The sequence below is a fragment of the Lepidochelys kempii genome, chromosome 1 (genome assembly GCF_965140265.1).
Source record: "Lepidochelys kempii isolate rLepKem1 chromosome 1, rLepKem1.hap2, whole genome shotgun sequence".
NCBI lineage: Eukaryota > Metazoa > Chordata > Testudines > Cheloniidae > Lepidochelys > Lepidochelys kempii.
Genome location: NC_133256.1, coordinates 215130519 through 215148822, shown reverse-complemented (window position 1 = coordinate 215148822; position 18304 = coordinate 215130519). Strand labels below are relative to the sequence as shown.

Sequence of the window (18304 nt, the reverse complement as noted above, 5' to 3'; positions counted from 1 at the left end):
GAGGCAGAGACAGTCAGGGAGAGTGTCATTCTCAGCAATCTCCTTAAACATCTGCACCCTCCATTACATTGCCCGGTAACACAGCTCACGAGAGCATTCCCAGAACAGACCTGAGCAGAGAACTCCCGCGTCCTCTTCGTGTCTGCAGTTATGTTGGCCCCAGCCCCTGGAAGGACACACCCAGAGACTGGATTCGTTCCCAGCGCAGTTCACATCATCCAGCCAGATCTGCCCGGATCCTTGCCCATAATGAGCAGAGACAGTTGCATTGATGGCACGTCCACATCCCAGTTGTTTGCAAACGACGTCGGAGTCTGATAGATCCCAGGAATCATCACAGACCGTCCCCCAGCGGCCATTGTAATAAATCTCCACTCTCCCGGCACAGCGACCTGTCCCATTCACTAGTCTGATCCGCCGGCTCCCTGCAGGGATAGATTGCAGCTGTTAATATGTATTTTCGAACTAAACAGAAAATGTTTGTGAGATTTGGAAATGAATCACCTGAGCAAATGACACCGATGTCCTCAGCAATTCTTGTCTGGGCTGTCTCAGATGTGGAGTTGTCACAGAGAGTCAGACGAGTCTCATTTCCTGCACAGTGGACCCTTCTCAGCCCCACAGCACCCGTTCCTTGCTCAGACTTAGGGGGGGTATAAGCTTTTTCAGCGACTCCGCACTGGAGCTCCCTGCACACCACGCTGGCATCATTCATGTCCCACTGGTCATCCAGCACTCTGCCCCACACACCACGGAGGGAAATCTCCACTCTCCCATCGCACCGGCTCTCTCCATTCAGAAGTCTGAGTGATTCAGAGTGACCTGGGCTCAGGAGAGATGGGAAACACAATGAAGAACACGCTCTGTTATACACTAGAAATAATACAGAGTGTGCATGAAATTATGGACTGTTTCTCAATAAGAAGGCAGAAGCCAGTGATCAGAGTGTGTCACAGAGTTAAAGGGAACAACCTCTGTCAGAAGACACTTATTCCTATGAATCTATAAGTGGAAGGTGCTATGAGGATTGTAAAACTCTGAGCTTGACACAAGGGCTTGCCAACGGACTCTCTAAATGAGTGAGCAAGGGAATTCCTGCCGATTACTGATTGGGAAAATAGTCTCTGTGTGTGGTGGTGGAATGGCTGCTGAGGTTTGTAGTCACTTTATCCAGGCTTAAATGCCTGGAAGCCAGTGAATGGTGTCTGCACAAGCACTGAGTGGGTGGGTTGTGAATGATTTAGGCAAGTTTGCCTTGAGGGAGTTTGGCCAATGGAAGAGCAGTGTTCATGGTGGCCAGGAACAGGTTATTTTTGGTAAATTCCCTTAGTTCCCTCTGATATCTGTTCAGTAGCAACTTTCTTGGTTCACGTGGATCCAGTGCAGGAGCTCCTAGTGTTAGATAGTTCCTGGCACTGGTGGTTCTGACTGGAGCTGTCCCCTGAAGTGTGGTGTCATCTCTGAGTCCAACGTGAGATTCCAGCTGATCAATTCACACCACACTAAGTACGTTGTGTGTGGGTCAGAGAAGGAGACATGCTCTCTTCATGAATATTGTGACTCCCTTGGGATGTGAATCTCGGTATTTGTGTGTGTCCCAGAATCAGAGAGTCCTACAGCAAGGTGGTAAACTAGGAATTACTCCCCGAGTTCAGACCCAGGTGCAGCCAGGAGAGACTGACCATGTTAAAAGACAACAGCAGAGTCAGTGCAGGGCACACCCACTGGCTGTGCCGGGTACAGTATGTACTAGTATGGCGACCTGACGGGTGCAGTGTGTGCGCACTGGATCCAACCAGCTCAAGGATCTCAGTAGCCAAATAACATTTCAAGGCTAAGAGTGAAATCCTGGCCCCACTGACGGCAATGGTAAAACCTCCTTTGACTTCAATGGAGCCAGGAGTTCGCCCAGAGACTGGACCAGGAGACTGCCTGCATGCAGCTAATGTAGTGCAGGGGTAGCCACGGGTGGGCCGTGGTCCACCCGGTTAGTATCCAGACCCACCCAAATCAGGGCCGGAGCTCCCCGAATCCACAGGCTGGGACTCCCACCACCAGCTCGGTGTCCGTCAGTCTGGCCGCATCTTTCTCCTGTTGGCGCCGTGCGCTGCTTCCCTGGTCTCTGACCGCAGCACTAGCCCCGCGTGGGGTGTGCCTCCTGAGGGCAGGTCTGCGTGGGGCTAGTGCTGGGGCTGGAGACCGGGGCAGCAGCTCCCGGCACCGGCAGGAAAGGGACGTGGCTGGGCTGACGGACACTGAGCCAGGGTCTGGAAGGGTGAGTAGAACTCGAGCCCTAGTGGGACCCCTCTTTGCAGAAAAGGCACCTCTAGGTGACCAGATGTGTTGATTTTCTAGAGACAGTCCTGATATTTGGGGCTTTTTCTCATATAGGTGCCTATTACTTCCCACCACGTGTCCAATTTTTCACATTTCCTATCTGGTTACCCTAGGCACGCCCCGCAGCCTGTGTGCCCCGGGCAGCCTCAGCTTTGGGTGCCTGCCAAGCTCAGTTCTGTTCCTGCCTCTGCTGCAGACTTCACAGGTGATGCTGAGCAGGTCTCTGAAGCCAGTTTTTATGGGGTCTGATTTGCAGAAGTATTGAGTATTCACAACTGCCGCTAGGCTCAAGACAAGATGTGGCTGCTCCGCTCTTCTGCAGTCAGGCAGCGAGGTCGGGTGGAATGAGCACAGGGCTGCAAGTCAAAACACTGAGTTTTATCCTGTCTCCGCTGCTGACTCACTGCCTTGGGCAAGTCACTTGGCTTTTCTCTCTCCGTTTTACCGTTTGTAAAATGGAGCTGTGACATTGCACTCTGTATGCTTTTGTGAAAGTATGCTGATGAGTGTGAATATAATGTAACTGAAATATGCTTCATGCAAAAGGTCTTTTGTAAGGTATCATTACAAAGATTATAATCTACTTAGTGTGGTCATCCTATTTGTACAAATGTATCACTCATGTATCTGAAACTAGAAATATGAAATATAACTCTGAGGTCCTATTGTAGTTATGCACAGTGTGGGCCATTCATGGTGGTTTGAAATCTTAATGGCTCCCATTAACCAGGACAATCGACTGTAGATGGCTCTGTTTTACTTCTAAATCTTCCTGTATACTGGCAAGCAGGTAATGAAGTCTTACAGTGACATGTGATCTTGGCACCTGAACTCGAATCCATCTTTAACCTGGTGCTTTTCCATTGAAAAGGAGGGGTGGGAACCCAGAGAGGGACAAAGGATTCCCACCTTATGCAAAAGATATATAAGTGAGTGGAACAGAACAAACTGGGCAGCCATCATGAGAAATCCCCTCGCTATCACCTGAGCTGGAACAAGGGATGTACCAGGGAAAAGATTGTGCCCAGACTAGGTAAGCATCCAGTCTGTGAAAGAAACTTATTAAAACATCTCTGAGGGTGAGATTTTATCTGGATTCGGCTTAGATTTGCGTGTTTTATTGTATTTTACTTGGTAATTCACTTTGTTCTGTCTGATACTACTTGGAACCACTTAAATCCTACTTTCTGTATTTAATAAAATCACATTTTACTTATTAATTAACCCAGAGTATGTATTAATACCGGGGGGGGGGGGTAAACAGCTGTGCATATCCCTCTCTGAGTGTTATAGGGGGCGGACAATTTATGAGTTTACCCTGTATAAGCTTTATACAAGGTAAAACAGATTTATTTGTGGTTTGGACCCCATTGGGAGTTGGGCATCTGAGTGTTAAAGACGGGAACACTTCTTAATGGCTTTCAGTTAAGTCTGCAGCTTTGGGGCACGTGCTTCAGACCCTGGGTCTGTGCTAGAGCAGACTGGCATGTCTGGCTCAGCTAGACAGGGTGCTGGAGTCCTAAGCTGGCAGGGAAAGCAGGGGCAGAAGTAGTCTTGGCACATCAGGTGGCAGCCCCCAAGGGGTTTCTGTGATCCAACCTGTCACAGGAGCTAATAATAATACTTCCCCACCTACTTCCCTGGAGTTTGGTGAGGCTTTATTAATGTCTGGAGAGTACTCTGAATACATAAAACTCTGCAGAAATGGTGAGTACTCTGGAGAATCAGGCCCTGAGGGTCTCAGGTTGCTGCCCAATCACCCCAAATAAGTCGTGAGTTGGGAATTTGGGCTTTAATCGTTGTAAGCACAATTTTCAAAAGCAGCTAAATGATGTAGGAGCTTAAGTGCCATTTTCAGAAGTGACTTAAGCAGCAAGAGGGAGAAGTCTATATGGTTCTTGGGCTATCACCAGCAGGAGAGTGAATTTGTGTGGGGGGGTGGAGGGTGAGAAAACCTGGATTTGTGCTGGAAATCACTTTAGATAAGCTATTACCAGCAGGACAGTGGGGTGGGAATAGGTATTGTTTCATATTCTCTGTGTATATATAAAGCCTGCTGCAGTTTCCACGATATGCATCTGAGGAAGTGAGCTGTAGCTCACGAAAGCTCATGCTCTAATAAATTGGTTAGTCTCTAAGGTGCCACAAGTCCTCCTTTTCTTTTTGCGAATACAGACTAACACGGCTGTTACTCTGAAACTTGGGCTCCTATGTTACTAGAGAAAATAGGATTTAAGTCTCTAAGTCACTTAGGCCTTTTGAAAATGTTATTCTTGGGCTTCTAAGTGCCTAAGTCACTTTTGAAATGGACCTCATAAGAGTCTGCTATCTCCTGGGGTGTTATGAAGACAAATTCATTAATGTTTGTGGTGCATTCTCACACTACTGTAATGAGCACAATAGAAAAGCCAATGAAGAAATTAATAATTCTGTATTCAGTGCAGTATTTGTACGGTCTGTAGAGTGAATAAGGCCCTGGGTCACAGGTTGAATGAGGAGGATAAAAAGAAATATTCTACAGCTCCTCCATTCCCTGAGCACCACCCTCCCTGTGCACTGAAGGAGGCAGGAGCTGGGGGAGGTGAGAATAATAGAATATGTTGATGCAATTAGACTGTATCATAATGTATATGCAGAAGGGAGGGTGGGGGACTGAATTAACATTACATAGATAACCTTAATTCTGGTATTTTCTAATTCTTGTGCCTTTGGCTTTGACTAAATGAACTAAATAATGCTGTTTATTTATTTTTATAAAAGCTAAATATTAGAGAGGGTCAACAACTGAAAATTTTTCCTGTGAAGTATTTTGAGTGCAGTATTTCAATTTTTAAACAGATCTGAGATACTGGGATGTGGAAATGAAATGAAAAATTTTGTTTGGACTCTAACTAAAATATTGATTCATTTCAACTTTTGGTAAATGAAACATTCCATTTTCCATTCCAGGTTTTGGATGTACAGGTTTGCCACTTCCACCCCCTTTCTATTTTTTCACACAATCAGAATATTAGGACTGGAAGAGACCTGAGGAGGTCATCTAGTCCAATCCCCTGCTCATCTTTTCTTCCACTGTAAAAAGTTAGAAAAAGGTAAAAATGTGTAAGAAAGTAAGAAAGCAGGGGAAAAAATCTTTGGAGTTTTTTCAATTGGAAAAGTGTGAAAAAAGTAAAAAAAACCTCAGTGAGTGAAAGCACTACTTTCTCTGTGGTGGGCTACCAAAAATACCCCCAGGAACTCACGTGAGAGAAGGGAAATGCTGATTTTCAGCAGTTTATAATTCAGCCAAACCTGGAAGGAATCTCACTGCAGGAGGAGAAGGCACCTCCCTGGCCCCAGCACTGACCCCTTCCCAAATTGCAAAGGCTCCAGCCATCAAGGAAGGTGCGAGAGCTTCTCAAGAAGGTGCAGAGAATATTTTATCATAGAAAGTGTGAAGCAAGCTCCATATTGGGAGTCACCACCAGCTCCCCCTCTAATTACTATTGGAGAAGGCTGGGGACAATGAATCGGTGACATTGATGTAACCCAAAGGACAAAGTGCTGCCCCTGCTCCGCTGCCCTGCGTGAGGACAGAGTTGCTGATGTTTTTACTGGAGAATCCAGGGCTTTCCCCAGTCACAACTGTTCTTTTGTGATGATATTATTGACTTAAATGTTATCTTTAATACATTTACTGTTATTTTCTGTGCTTTAGGATCTAGCTCCCCCTCCCCTTGCTGTGTCCTGAGGTTCCCCTGCTCTGGGGCAGCATCACACACTGAGGGGCAGGTGTCCTTAATCCAGCATCTCTCTTGCACTTACCTGAGCAAATCACACCGGCATCATTGTCGTGTGAGCCCGGAGAGGCCCCCAGGGCAGTAACAGGGCAATGGCCCAAATGGGTTTCAGTCCCTTTGCAGTGAAATGTGTCTGTCCAGACAGAGCCAGTTCCCTTCCCAAAATACCCTCCTCCTGGGGCTGATACAGCGAATCCGCAGTCGAGCTGACGACAGAGAACGTTGGCGTCTGGTAAATCCCAGCGTGAGTCACAGAGGGTTCCCCAGGCACCAAGAACCTGGATCTCCACCCTCCCTGAGCACGCTGTGCTGCCATTCACCAGCCGGAACCCTGTGAGCCCTGGGGAGAAGGGAGAAGGTTTTAGAGAGGGAGCATTTAAGATATTTTATATTAAATAATAAAGGAAAGGAAAGTTGGGGGGATTGAACCCATTCCCATTACATTGAGTTTAGGTTTTACTGGAAGCTGATAGCAGCTTTGTTATCCCAGCTCCCTACAGAGTGAGATCATTTTTTTTGCTGCACCCTATTCTAGAATACACACCACTGGGATTTTAGAGACATTGTGCCAAATTCTTACGTGAGCATATGACACTTGCATCATTTGCATGTGAGCACGTATGACTTCCGTGTGATATCCTGGGACAGTACATGAGGTGTGACTCATTCCCTACACACTGGAATTCCTCAGTCCAGATTGGTCCATGTCCTTCTCGGAAATGAGCTCTTCCTGGGATAGATAGAGCTGTTCCACACTCTAGTCCATTACAGATAACACTGGCAGCTTTGAGATCAAAGTGTGCATCACAGATTGTAGCCCAGGTGTCTCCATGTCTTACTTCCACACGTCCTGAGCAGGCACTGTTCCCTCCAACCAGCTGGAGCTCAAGGTGTCCTAGAAAGCCAATGAAGGATGAAAATTACAAAGGGGCCTTAGGGAGTTAGGTGTTCCACTGCCTTAGAACTTTGGCCAAAAGCCCGTCCTGGTGCAGTGGGACAGTGCAGGCGGCAATTAGACATTTTTAAAAAAACAAAGTACAGCAAATGGAGAGAGGGGAATTTAATAGCAATCGATATACATTGGAAGTTCTGAGATGTAGAAAATCAATAAGGGATGCTAAAGCTATCAGGGAAAACTCCACAGTTGGCAGGGCTAGGAACAATAATGACCCTTTTTTTCAGTATATTAGGAGTAAAGACAAACAAACAAATCCTAACAAAGGTGTAGCCCATTACAAATGGAGATGGTAAAATAGTTTATAATGATGCAAATAAGACAGAAGTGTTTAATAAACATTTCCAGTTTTGAATAGAAGCAGGATGTGTATTCAAAGTATGTGAAGAGGGTGAACCACTCTGCAGTCTGTTGGTAACTAAGGAGGATGTTAAACAGTATCTAGTAGGGATAAACTTTTTTAAAAAATCATCAGGCCTGAATATCTTATAAAATCTTGGAATAAATAGAAATGTAGGAATGGAAGGAACCTCACAAAGTCATCTAGTCCATCCCCTCACACCAAGACAGGTTTTGTATACCTAGTCCATCCCTGATAGATGTTTGTCTAACTTGTTCTTAAAAGTCACCAATGATGTGTGTGACGGGTTCGGTCACAGACACCCCCTTGGGACAGTCACCTCACATTCTGAAATTACCTCTGAGCCCATTTTCCCCGCCAGCTTGGGACTCCAGAACCCTGCCTTGTTGAGCCAGACATGCTAGCCTGCTGCAACACAGACCCAGATCTGGTCCACACCCCAAAAGCTGCAGACTTCAACCAAAAACTGCTCAGCAGCAGTACCAGATTTAAGATGGATGTCATATGAGACCTCATTGTTCATTACCCACAGGCTGGCCCACACGTACACAGGAAGGCTTGCAGGTAAATAAACAATCTACAACCAATTGTCCCAGTCAATCGGAGCCATCAAGATTCTAAACCACCATAAATGGCCCACACTTTGCATTATTACAATCGGACCTCAGAGTCATACTTCGTATGTCTAGCTTCAGATACAAGAATGATACATACATACAAATAGGAGGAATATATTCAGTAGGTTATAACTTTTGTTATGATACATTACATGAGACCTTTTGCATAAAACATATTCCAGTTACATCATATTCACACTCATAAGCATATTTCCATAAAACATATGGAGTGCAATGTCACAACGGGGATTCCACAACCTCCCTTGGTACCTTGTTCCAGTACTTAACTATCCTTATAGTTTGAAAGTTTTTCCTAATATCTGACCTGACTCTCCCTTGCTGCAATCTAAGTGGATTACTTCTTGTCCTACCTACCCATTGTAGAGAGAGAGCCCAAAACTGGACACACTGCTGCAGCGGAGGCCTCACCAGTGCTGAGTACAGCAGGACAATTACCTCCTCTGTCTTACATATGACAATTCTGTTAATAAAATGCAGAATGACATTTCCTGTTTTCAAAACAGCATCACCCATTTCAGTCTGTGATCCAGTATAACCCCAGAACATTTTCTGCAGAACTGCTGCTTAGTCAGTTATTCCCCATTTTGGATTTTTTGCTTTTGATTTTTCCTTCCTAAGTCTAGTACTTTGTACTTGTCTTTACTGAATTTTAATTTACTGATTTCAAACCAATTCTCCAATGTATCAAGGTCATTATGAATTCTAATACTCTCATCCAAAGAGCTTGTGACCCCTCCCAGGTTTGTGTCATCCACACATCTTATGAGTTTATTTTCTACTCCATCATCCAAATCTTTAATGAAAATATTGAATAGTTCCAGGCCCAGGAGAGTGATATTATTTATGTATCCATAGGAACACAGTGACCAGAGAGAAAAGTGTTAAGGCAACTAAAGGCCAACGGGCATATGTCTTACCTAATCCTCAGCATTTCCCTCAAAACCTGGGCTGGCCCAACCTATCCCAGGTACCCCTGCTTCTGGGGACTGGGTTTCAATCTCCTTGCAGACCCTGCCTCTCCCTCTCTGTTCATCAGGGCTCTCCTTTTCATAGTTCCCAAGCTCTTTGTTTAACTTTCCCACTTGAAGGGCCCCTCCCCTCTCCCAAGCTAGGGGGGTTGTGCCCAGCTTGGTCAGAGGCAAAAGTTCAAAGGCCTTGACACCCGTATTGTCAGTTAAGTACCAGTGACTGGGTTCTCTGCAGCCATTGTCTGCCTTGCTGGGACATGTGGGGAGATCCAAGCAAGGAGTTACTCTTTGAACCCTGGTAGGAAATGGCAAATCAGCAATAAAAGAAACAGAGGTACACATAATATATGTAAACATACAGATATTTCCCATGGTCTTCGCAGGGGTCGTAGTGGACAAGCAATGGAACTAGAGGTCCCAGGGTGATGCTGTGAAAAGGCTACGGTGATCCTTGGAGGTTTAAGCAGAGGAGCAGTGAGAAGAGCTGGCTGAAATGCAGGATTTCCAGCTCACAGGAAATTTTGCTATTTCAAAACTTCCTGTGAACCAGAAATCCCCTCCAAAATTTCTTCTGGAAAAACCAACACATGGTGTGTCGGACATGAAATTTGCTCCCAGGGACACCAGCAGATGCTGAGTGACACTGACATTCTTGTCAGTTTCACCAGTGCTAAGAGAAAAACAAATATGTCAATTTCTCTTGCATTGCAGACTGCCTTGGACTGGGGACCCCTGGGCTTCCAGACTCCTGGGCCAGCTGGTGTACCAAATAGGCAGCTGGCCTGGGAGTCTCAAAGCTCTGGGGTCCCCAGTCTGGTGTAGTCTGCAACGCAGGGCTGCCCCAGAGCCGCAGACCCTGGGAATCAGGATCCCATCCCAGGATTTCTAAATTCCCTGCTGTGGAGCTGGGAGCTGAGCCCTGGTTAAAGCCGGGACTCCCTTCTCCATGGCAGGGTTGCCCTGGAGCTGCAGACGATAGAAGACCAGGGTCTCTGGTCTTGGGGCAGTCTACATGGTGCAGCTATCCCAGAGCAGCTGACCTGAGAAGACTGGAATACCTGGCCCCAAGGCAGTCTGCATGACAGGGCTGGCTGGAGCTCCCCAAGCCAGCTGGCACTTAACCATGCAGGTTTCTGCCACAACCCTGCCTGTGGTCTAGAGAAAGTTCATTGCACCCGACTCACTTTCATGGGAAATGTCCAGTTCAACAAACCAGCATTTTCCAATGAAGCTCTATTTTGTTGGATAATTTCTGACCAAGGACATGATTTTACCTCTGTATACAGTATGGTGAGACCGATACCGCATCCAGTGTGTTGTCCACATTTTAAGAAGGATGTTAAAAAAAAATGGAAAGGGTGCAGAGAAGAGCCACAAAGATGATTTAAGGGCTTGAAAATACGCCTTGTAGTGAGAGATTCCAGGAGCTCCGTCTGTTTATTTTTAATAAAGAAGACCAAGAGATGATGTGATTATACTGTATAAGTACTTTAGTGTAGAAGTACTTGCGCAGGGACAAAACACTGGTATGTAGAGGCCTCCTTATTCTAGTGGAGAAAGGCAAAACAAGAACAAATGGCTGGAAGTTAAAGCCAGAGAAATTCATATTAGAAGTAAGCCATACATTTTCCATAGCGAGGACAATTAACCATTGGAACAAACTAAAAAGGGAAGCAGAAGATTATTCACTCCTGAAGTATTTAGATGAAGACTGGATGCCTTTCTGAAAGATGTGCTTTAGCCAAACAAAAATTATTGGGTTCAGTTCAGGAGTAACTGGATTAAATTCTGTAGCCTGTTACCCAGGAGGCCAGACTATATGATCTAATGCTTCCTTCTGCCCTTAAAATCTATAAAGCTATGTATCTAAAAGGAAGTCAAGCACTCAAACATTCAGAATGCCAGATGCGTGCTGTCCTCTGTAACCTTAATTAGCCCCTTTTGTATTTCCATTGTGATACTGTCTTTAATTACACGATCAAATGCTATTTTTGCCCCAGGACCCCTGCCTCACTCGTTGCACAGGACACGTGGTGCTGACTGAATGGGTGGATGGTCAATCGTTCTTTTTATACTCATTGTGCAATGTGTGGCCCCAGCCCTTATGTACTGCACGTCATCCAAACTGAACTCCTAAAACAGAATTGTTCATTTCCTCACAGGCTTTTCTGTGGTGCTCATTCCTATGGTAGCTGAGAGCTTCACAAACATTAAAGAATTTCTCTTCACAACACCCCTGGGAGGCAGGGAAGTGTTGTTATCTCCATTTTACACATGGGGAACTGAAGCCCAGAGACACTATGGCCAAAATGATCAAAAGTGTCAACTGATTTGGGGTGCCCAACTTGAGACACCCAGGTCCTGATTTTTCAGATTCCTTAGCATTATACAGCACTTAGTATGTTCAGAGCAGAACACCTACTGCAGGGGTGGGCAAACCTTTTGGGCCGAGAGCCACCTCTGGGTGGGGAAATTGTATGCAGGGCTGGGGCAGGGGGTTGGGGTGCGGGAGGGAGTATGGAGTGTGGGAGGGGGTGCGGTGTGCAGGAAGGGGCTCAGGGCAAGGGATTGGGGCAGAGGAGGGGTGCGGGTGTATGAGGGGGCTCAGGGAAGGGGGTTGGGGTGCAGGAGGGGTGCGAGGTGCAGGCAGGGAGTTCGGGGGCGGAGTGCAGGAGGGGATCGGGCTCCGGCCTGGCGCCGCTTACCTAAAGCAGCTCCGGGGTGGCAGCGGCACGCACCGGGGCCAGGGAAGGCTCCCTGCCTGTCTGCCCTGGCCCCACGCCGCGCCGCTCTGGGAAGTGGCCGGAACCACATCCCTGCACGGCCCCTGGGGGAGGGGGTGCACAGGGCTCCATGCGCTGCCCTTGCCACGCCCCCAGGTACCTCCCCCGAAGCTCCCATTGGCTGCGGTTCCCCGTTCCTGGCCAATGGGAGCGTTGGGGAGCGGTGCCTGGAGGCAAGGGCAACACACAGAGCCCTCTGCCCACCCACCACCCCCCGGCCCGGGGTCCCAGGGACGTGGTGCTGGCTGCTTCTGCGGGGCCTGTGGCACCATGGGGGGCAATCCCATGGGCCGGATCCAAAGCCCTGAGGGGCCGGATCCGGCCCATGGGCCGTAGTTTGCGCACCCCTGACCTACTGACTTCAGTTTACAGCAGCATATGCTCAGCACTTCTGCAACCAGACCCCCACGGTTACAAGGGGCCACCCCTAAAATGAGGAACACACAATTAATGACCACCTGTGAAATATTTGGTTTCAGAGGCTTGCCAAGCATCACATAGGATCTCTGTGGCAGAGGCAGGGAGAGAATCCCGTTCCCCAGGGCAGGATTCAGCTGCCTTAACAAGAGACCCTCCTTTCTCCTTCTGCAATCCCCTGCCTCACACACAGCACACTTTGCACTTTCTGCAACCATGAGGCAGGGTCCTACACAGACCAGCCTCCTTCACGCCACAACCAACCCTGATCCAGAACTCTGTCTAGCACAGGCATAGTTTGACTGCTATATCTGGGGGGGACAGAGAGCGCGCACACACACACACACACACAGACGCACACAGACACACGCACACACACGCACACACACACACACAGACGCACACGCACACACGCGCGCACACACGCACACACGTGCATGCTGAAGCCAGTTATCTTGGCTCACTGACTCTCCCTCCCCCCCCCCCCCAGCCTGGAGTGGTCTCTGGGCTGCCAGGGCTGGGGGCGGGGCAGGATGGCTCCATGGGTGAGCCCCAGCTGCTGGTGTCTGCTGCAGCGACCTGAGCTTGGGAGATGTGGCCACTCCAGCACCGGCTGTTGCAGAGATGTTGCTGCTCTGGGGCCTCCCAGGGCCGTTGCAGCCGCCTCCCTGCTGGGGCTGCTGCTGCCGAGGGGACGCCACATGCTGGGCTCCCACTCCCCGCTCCCATTCCTCTATCTCCTTCTCTTCCCATCCCACCCCCTTCATCTGCCCGCTGCCCCGTGCCCCTCCCCCTTTCCCAGTGTCCTCTGCCCGGCTGCAGGCACTCACCGCTTTACGGGAACGGGCAGGCACTAGGAGCCAGGCAGCCGTGCACAGCTGCAGAGCGACAACCCGGAGCAGCTACTCTCCACCTCAGGAGAAGTGGCTCCATCCCTCCTGCCCCCGTTCCCTGCACCGACCCCGCGTGCCCCCCCCCATGCCTTTCCTCTGCCAATGCCCCCCTGCACCCTCCCAAACTATGCCCATGCTGTCTGTCCTGTGCACTGAATGAGGCAGGGGTCTCATGGAGAAAATAGTGTTTTGTGCATAATTTCCTAGGTTTTTAAAAAAGCAAACTGAAAAAACAGAAGTTCCAAGATGCGGAATCATGTTGCCACCCTCCGGATGCCACCCGTCTCAGTTTTACCCGGACAGTCCGTTTTTTGGCTTCTGTGTCCAGGTGTCATTTAGGGTTGCCAGGTGCCTGGTTTTCTACTGGAAAATTTGGTCGAAAAGGGACCTAAATGACACCTGAACCAAAAATCTGGTTTCCAGGCCGGGGGGGGGTGGGGGGGGAGACCGGGTCATTAATCTGTGCCAGCCCCTGCTCAGCCAGGGCGGCTTCGTACCTGCAGGCCGGCTGCTTGAGACGATCCAGCGAGTGACGAGGGGAGAGGGGGAGTGAGCGATGAGGGCAGAGCCTTGAGGGGAAGAGGCAGAGAAGGGGAAGAGCCTTGAGGAAAGAGGTGGAGAAGGGCGTTGCCTTGGGAGGAAGAGGCAGGGCAGGGGGTAGAACCTCAAGAATCTGGTTACCAGCCATGAGAAAGATGGCAACCCTGTGACACCCACAAGGGTCATCAGCAGGGTTGGAACCTTTAGATCCACCACAGAAACCACTGCCACTTGAGCTAACGGTGTAACTGACAGTAGTAGTAGGTTGTCATCCTCTTTGTGGACCAGCATTAGAGCGGGATCAGAAAAATGTTTTGGAGGGTTTGACAGATATTTGCTGACAGCAGGGGAATGGCAAAACTCAGGGATCCTGGTTCCATTCCAGGCTCTGGAGAGGTGTGTGTTCTGGTAGTGACAGACACGTCTTCCTCTGTTCCCCAAAGCCTAACCCCTTCTGCCCCATCCCCTCCAAGCAGTCCCTGTATCGGTCCTGTCTCTTCTCCATCCCTTGCTCTGTGTCCCAGTCCCATTCTTCTTGTCTACCCAGTGCCAGTCTCCACTCCTCAAGCTTCTCATCCCCAGGCCCAGTCTCCTGGACAAGCCAGTCCTTGACTTCACCTCTGGCTTCCTCTGCCATTTTCCCCCCTGTTCTCTGTGCTGTCCCTCTGGGATCCTCAGCTGATCTGTTTCTCACACTTATCCCTGCCTTGGGTTGTCCTGTCTGCCCCAAGCCCCAGTTCCCCTCCCTGGATGCCTCTTCCTGTCTCAGGGTTTCTCTCTACACACACTTAGCTTGTGTTAAACTGGGGTGTAAATTTACCCCGCACTAGCCTGCTGCACACTCAGTGTCTGTGCGGAGCCAGCTGCTGCGCACTAACAGTTCCCCAGTGCTTGGAACTGGGAGAGATCAAAGGTCACAAGGGAACTGCTCGGGCTTCTCTTCGCTCCCACGCTAAATCAGTGCCACTGTATCCATGCAGCGGCGCCGATTTAACGTGTCTGGTGAAGATGCATTACGTCGATGGGCGAGCGCTCTTCTGTCTACATAATTAGTCCACCTCATCGAGAGGCAGAAGCTCTGCTGGCGGGAGAGCGTCTCCCGCTGACATAGTGCGATGCAGACACTGCTTTAAGTTTATGTAAGTTACATTGCTTGGGGTAGGGGGTGTTGTTTTCACACCACTGAGCGATGTAACTTACATCAACTTAAGCAGTAGTGTAGACAAGGCCCCAGTGCTCAGCTACACCGTCCACATGGACACTCGGTGCATGACAGGACAGTGCAGGGTAGATTTACACCCCGGCTTGCCACGCACTAAATGTTCATGTAGACCTACTCTCAGTCTCCTCCACCCCACCCTGGCTGCTTATTCCAGTCTCGTCACCCAGTTAGTCTTAGACTCCCCTGACACCCTGGTTCCTCAGCTGGTCTGTTTCCTCACCTACCTCCAGTTCCTCCTCATTGGTTCCCAGTCCCAGACTCCTCCCCCAGTCAGTCCCAGTCTCCCCCAGCTCCACAGCTCCTTGCTCAGCACGTCACAGTCTCTCCCCACCCAATCCCTGTCCTAATTGCCCTGCCTAGCCAGTCCTAGTCTCTTGCCCCCTCCTCCCAGTCCCAGGCTCCTTGCCCAGCCAGTCCCCATCTCCCGCTTTCTCTCCCAGTCCCACTTTCTCTCCATCCACCAGCCTCCGGACTCAGAATATTCCCCCTGCATCCTTATCCTCATCTACTTTCCCCTGCCACCCCGGTCTGCATTCAATTCGGGTAGCTTCCTCCCCACACTGCCTGGGCCCAATAGGTGGATACAGTCTCCCTCATCTCCATTCTGGTGCCTGGTGCCATCTGGCCCACAGCAGCCAGGAGCACAATTTCAGCATAATTTTATTGGTGACATATCTTGCCACTGCTGCAGCCCCTCTTCAGGGACCGTCACCTTCTTGCGGTGAAGGGGCTTGTGTGCTCCAATGATCCTCAGACCTATGCTGTCGGGAGATTCATTTTTCTTCAAATTTGGAAAAATGAGAAGATTCCGGAAGACCTGAGAAATGTCAGCATTGTCCTTTAAGAAAGGAGATAAGTTGGAGTGTGGAAATTATTGTGGCATTGACTTGCCAGCTGCAGCAGGGGAAATTCTTGCCCATAGCCTCTTAAACCGATTACTTCCCCTTGATGAGGAAATATTGCTGGAATCTCAGTGTAGTTTCAGACCATCCTGCTGGACAGTCAATATGATCTTCCTTGCCCACCAAATCCAGGAAAAGTCTCGGGAGCAAAATCAGGACCTATACATGGCTCTCATCGATTTGACAAAGGCCTTCAATTCTGTCAATCGCGGAGTCCTGTGGGAAGGTGCTGGCCAGATTTGGCTGCCCTCCAAATTCCAGTAAAGGGCCCCAGGCTTCTTCATGGTGAGATGACTGCCACCATTCTCTGTAATGGCCTGGAGATGCATCCTTTCATTGTCAAAACTGGGGTTAAGCAAGGATGTGTTATTACACCAACCCTGTTCTCCATATATTTAGCAGTCATTTTGGTCCTTGATAAACACGGCCTCCCCACTGGAGTTGACATTCAATATAGAATTGATGGGCTGTTTATTAATCTTTGACATTTCTGCTCTAAGTCTAAAGTCCTCAGGGTGTCCATGATCTTCAAAACGCTGATGACTGTGTCATCATCACGCACACTGTAAATGACCTTCAGTCCACAATGGATTCTTTTGCACACACTTACCGAAGCCTATGACTCTCGCTCCATACCAAGAAACCTAAAGTGCTCCATCAGCCTGCTTCAGGCCTTGCACATGAGCCACCACAAATCACCATCAAGGGACAGACTTTGGAGAGAGTTGAGGACTTCTGTTACCTCGGTAGCCAACTTTCTCAAAATGCAAAAATTGACAGTGAGATCCAGCACAGGATCCAGTGTGCAAGTGCTTCCTTTGGGAAACTGCTCTGGAGCATTTTCACAGACCATGACCTACGGGAGGAAACCAAGATCCAGGTCTATGAGACAATTGTTATTCCTACACTCCTTTATAGACGCAAAACCTGGGTGACCTATAGACAGCACCACAAGAGTCTGGAGAGGTACCACCCACGATGCCTCTGGAAGATCCTTTGCATAAAGTGGGAAGATGGCTGCACTAACACCAGCATCCTCATTGAAGCTAATATCACTAGCATTGAAGCAATGATCCTTACTCACCAACTCTGCTGGGCTGGACATTGTGTGCGGATGCCAGACCCTCTCCTCCCGAAACAAGCCCTCTACTCTCAGCTCACCCATGGTCAACGATCCCATGGTAGTCAGAGGAAACCCTACAAAGACACACTGAAAGCGTATCTCAAAAAAACGCATGACAAGCTGAGAAGAGCAATCAACCAACTAATCTCAGTGATGCCACATCCTCCAACAGGCAGTGGCCCGCTTTGAGGAGAAGTGCCTTGCCCTCGAAGTTGAAAAGAGAGAGGGAAGGAAGGAAAGAAGAACTTTCTCCCAGCAGGCAGCTGACCCGTCAGGAAACATCTGTACCTACTGTGGGCAGATCTATGGTTTCAGGATCGGACTCCTGAGTCGTCTCAGGACCCAGATGTAAATCTGTGGTAGAGATCATCCTCAAATGGAGGGCTCGCCAATGATGATGCTGCTGCTGCTGCAACCAATGAGGCTGTGGGCCTACAGACAACAGCCTCTTTCACTGTGCAACCCTTATTCATTGTCTTGTCACCGTCCAGCCTGTGCACTGACTGAGGCAAGGACTTGGCAGAGGAGAATGTTTTGGCAAAGTTTGGTATTAATCCAACCAGAAATGAAAACTGAAACTGGACGAGAAGGGGTTGAGAGAGACAAGGTGGGTGAGGTAATATCTTTTATTGGACCCACTCCTGTTGGTGAAAGAGACAAGCTTCTCAGCTTACACACAGCTCTTCTCTGTCAGATCAAACGTTTGTCTCTCTCCAATAGAAACGGGTCCAATAAAAGATATTACCTCACCCACCTTGTCTCTCTAATATCCTGGGACTAACACGGCTACAGCAACACTGCATATCAGAAGACGACTGTCACTTTTGGGAAAGTTTTCTAGCATTCTGTCAGGTCAGCATCTCTCAAAAATCGCTTGGTGCAGAACCATCACAGCTCCCGTATGTGTTTGTTCTCAGTGATACCTAGTGCACAGGGCAGTTTGTAGAGGGCTGACTGGTTATTTCTGGAATAATCCTTAATTGGCCCAATCTTGAGTCCTTTAGTCTGTTTCTACTCAGTCTGTACAAAGCAAACTCACATTACAGTTGTGATGTTATTGCCACGAACTGTGACCGTTTAGATCATTGTCTAAGGGAAGGTTGTAGTTTGCTGGTTATGATTATGCTGCCTGTATGTATCATTTTTGTATTTGAAGTTATGAATATTGGCTATGTAATTATTTGATTCTCAGTAGCCTCAGTGAAGCATTTGGTCGGCTTCTGGAGAAAGGACTATTCTCAGTAAGTGCCCAATCAAGAAACACTTAACTGACAATGGACTTTGGGAGACACCAATCCAAATCTGAGCTTTCCTGGGAACATTCAAACTAACATCTAAACAATGGCGTCGGCCTGCAAAAAGCTGAATCATTCACAGACGTGACTT

General features: G+C 48.7%; 1 protein-coding gene across 1 annotated transcript in view; it reads right to left on the bottom strand.

The window, feature by feature from the left end:
• LOC140898857 (scavenger receptor cysteine-rich type 1 protein M130-like) overlaps positions 1-18304 on the bottom strand; it is a 54180-nt gene that overhangs the window by 17322 nt on the left and 18554 nt on the right. The window contains exons 3-6 of the mRNA XM_073313383.1: positions 6697-7011; positions 6142-6456; positions 505-822; positions 111-425 (exon numbers count right to left, since the gene is read on the bottom strand). Of these exons, the coding sequence (XP_073169484.1) occupies positions 111-425; positions 505-822; positions 6142-6456; positions 6697-7011 (1263 nt within the window). The remainder of the gene's footprint in view (positions 1-110; positions 426-504; positions 823-6141; positions 6457-6696; positions 7012-18304) is intronic.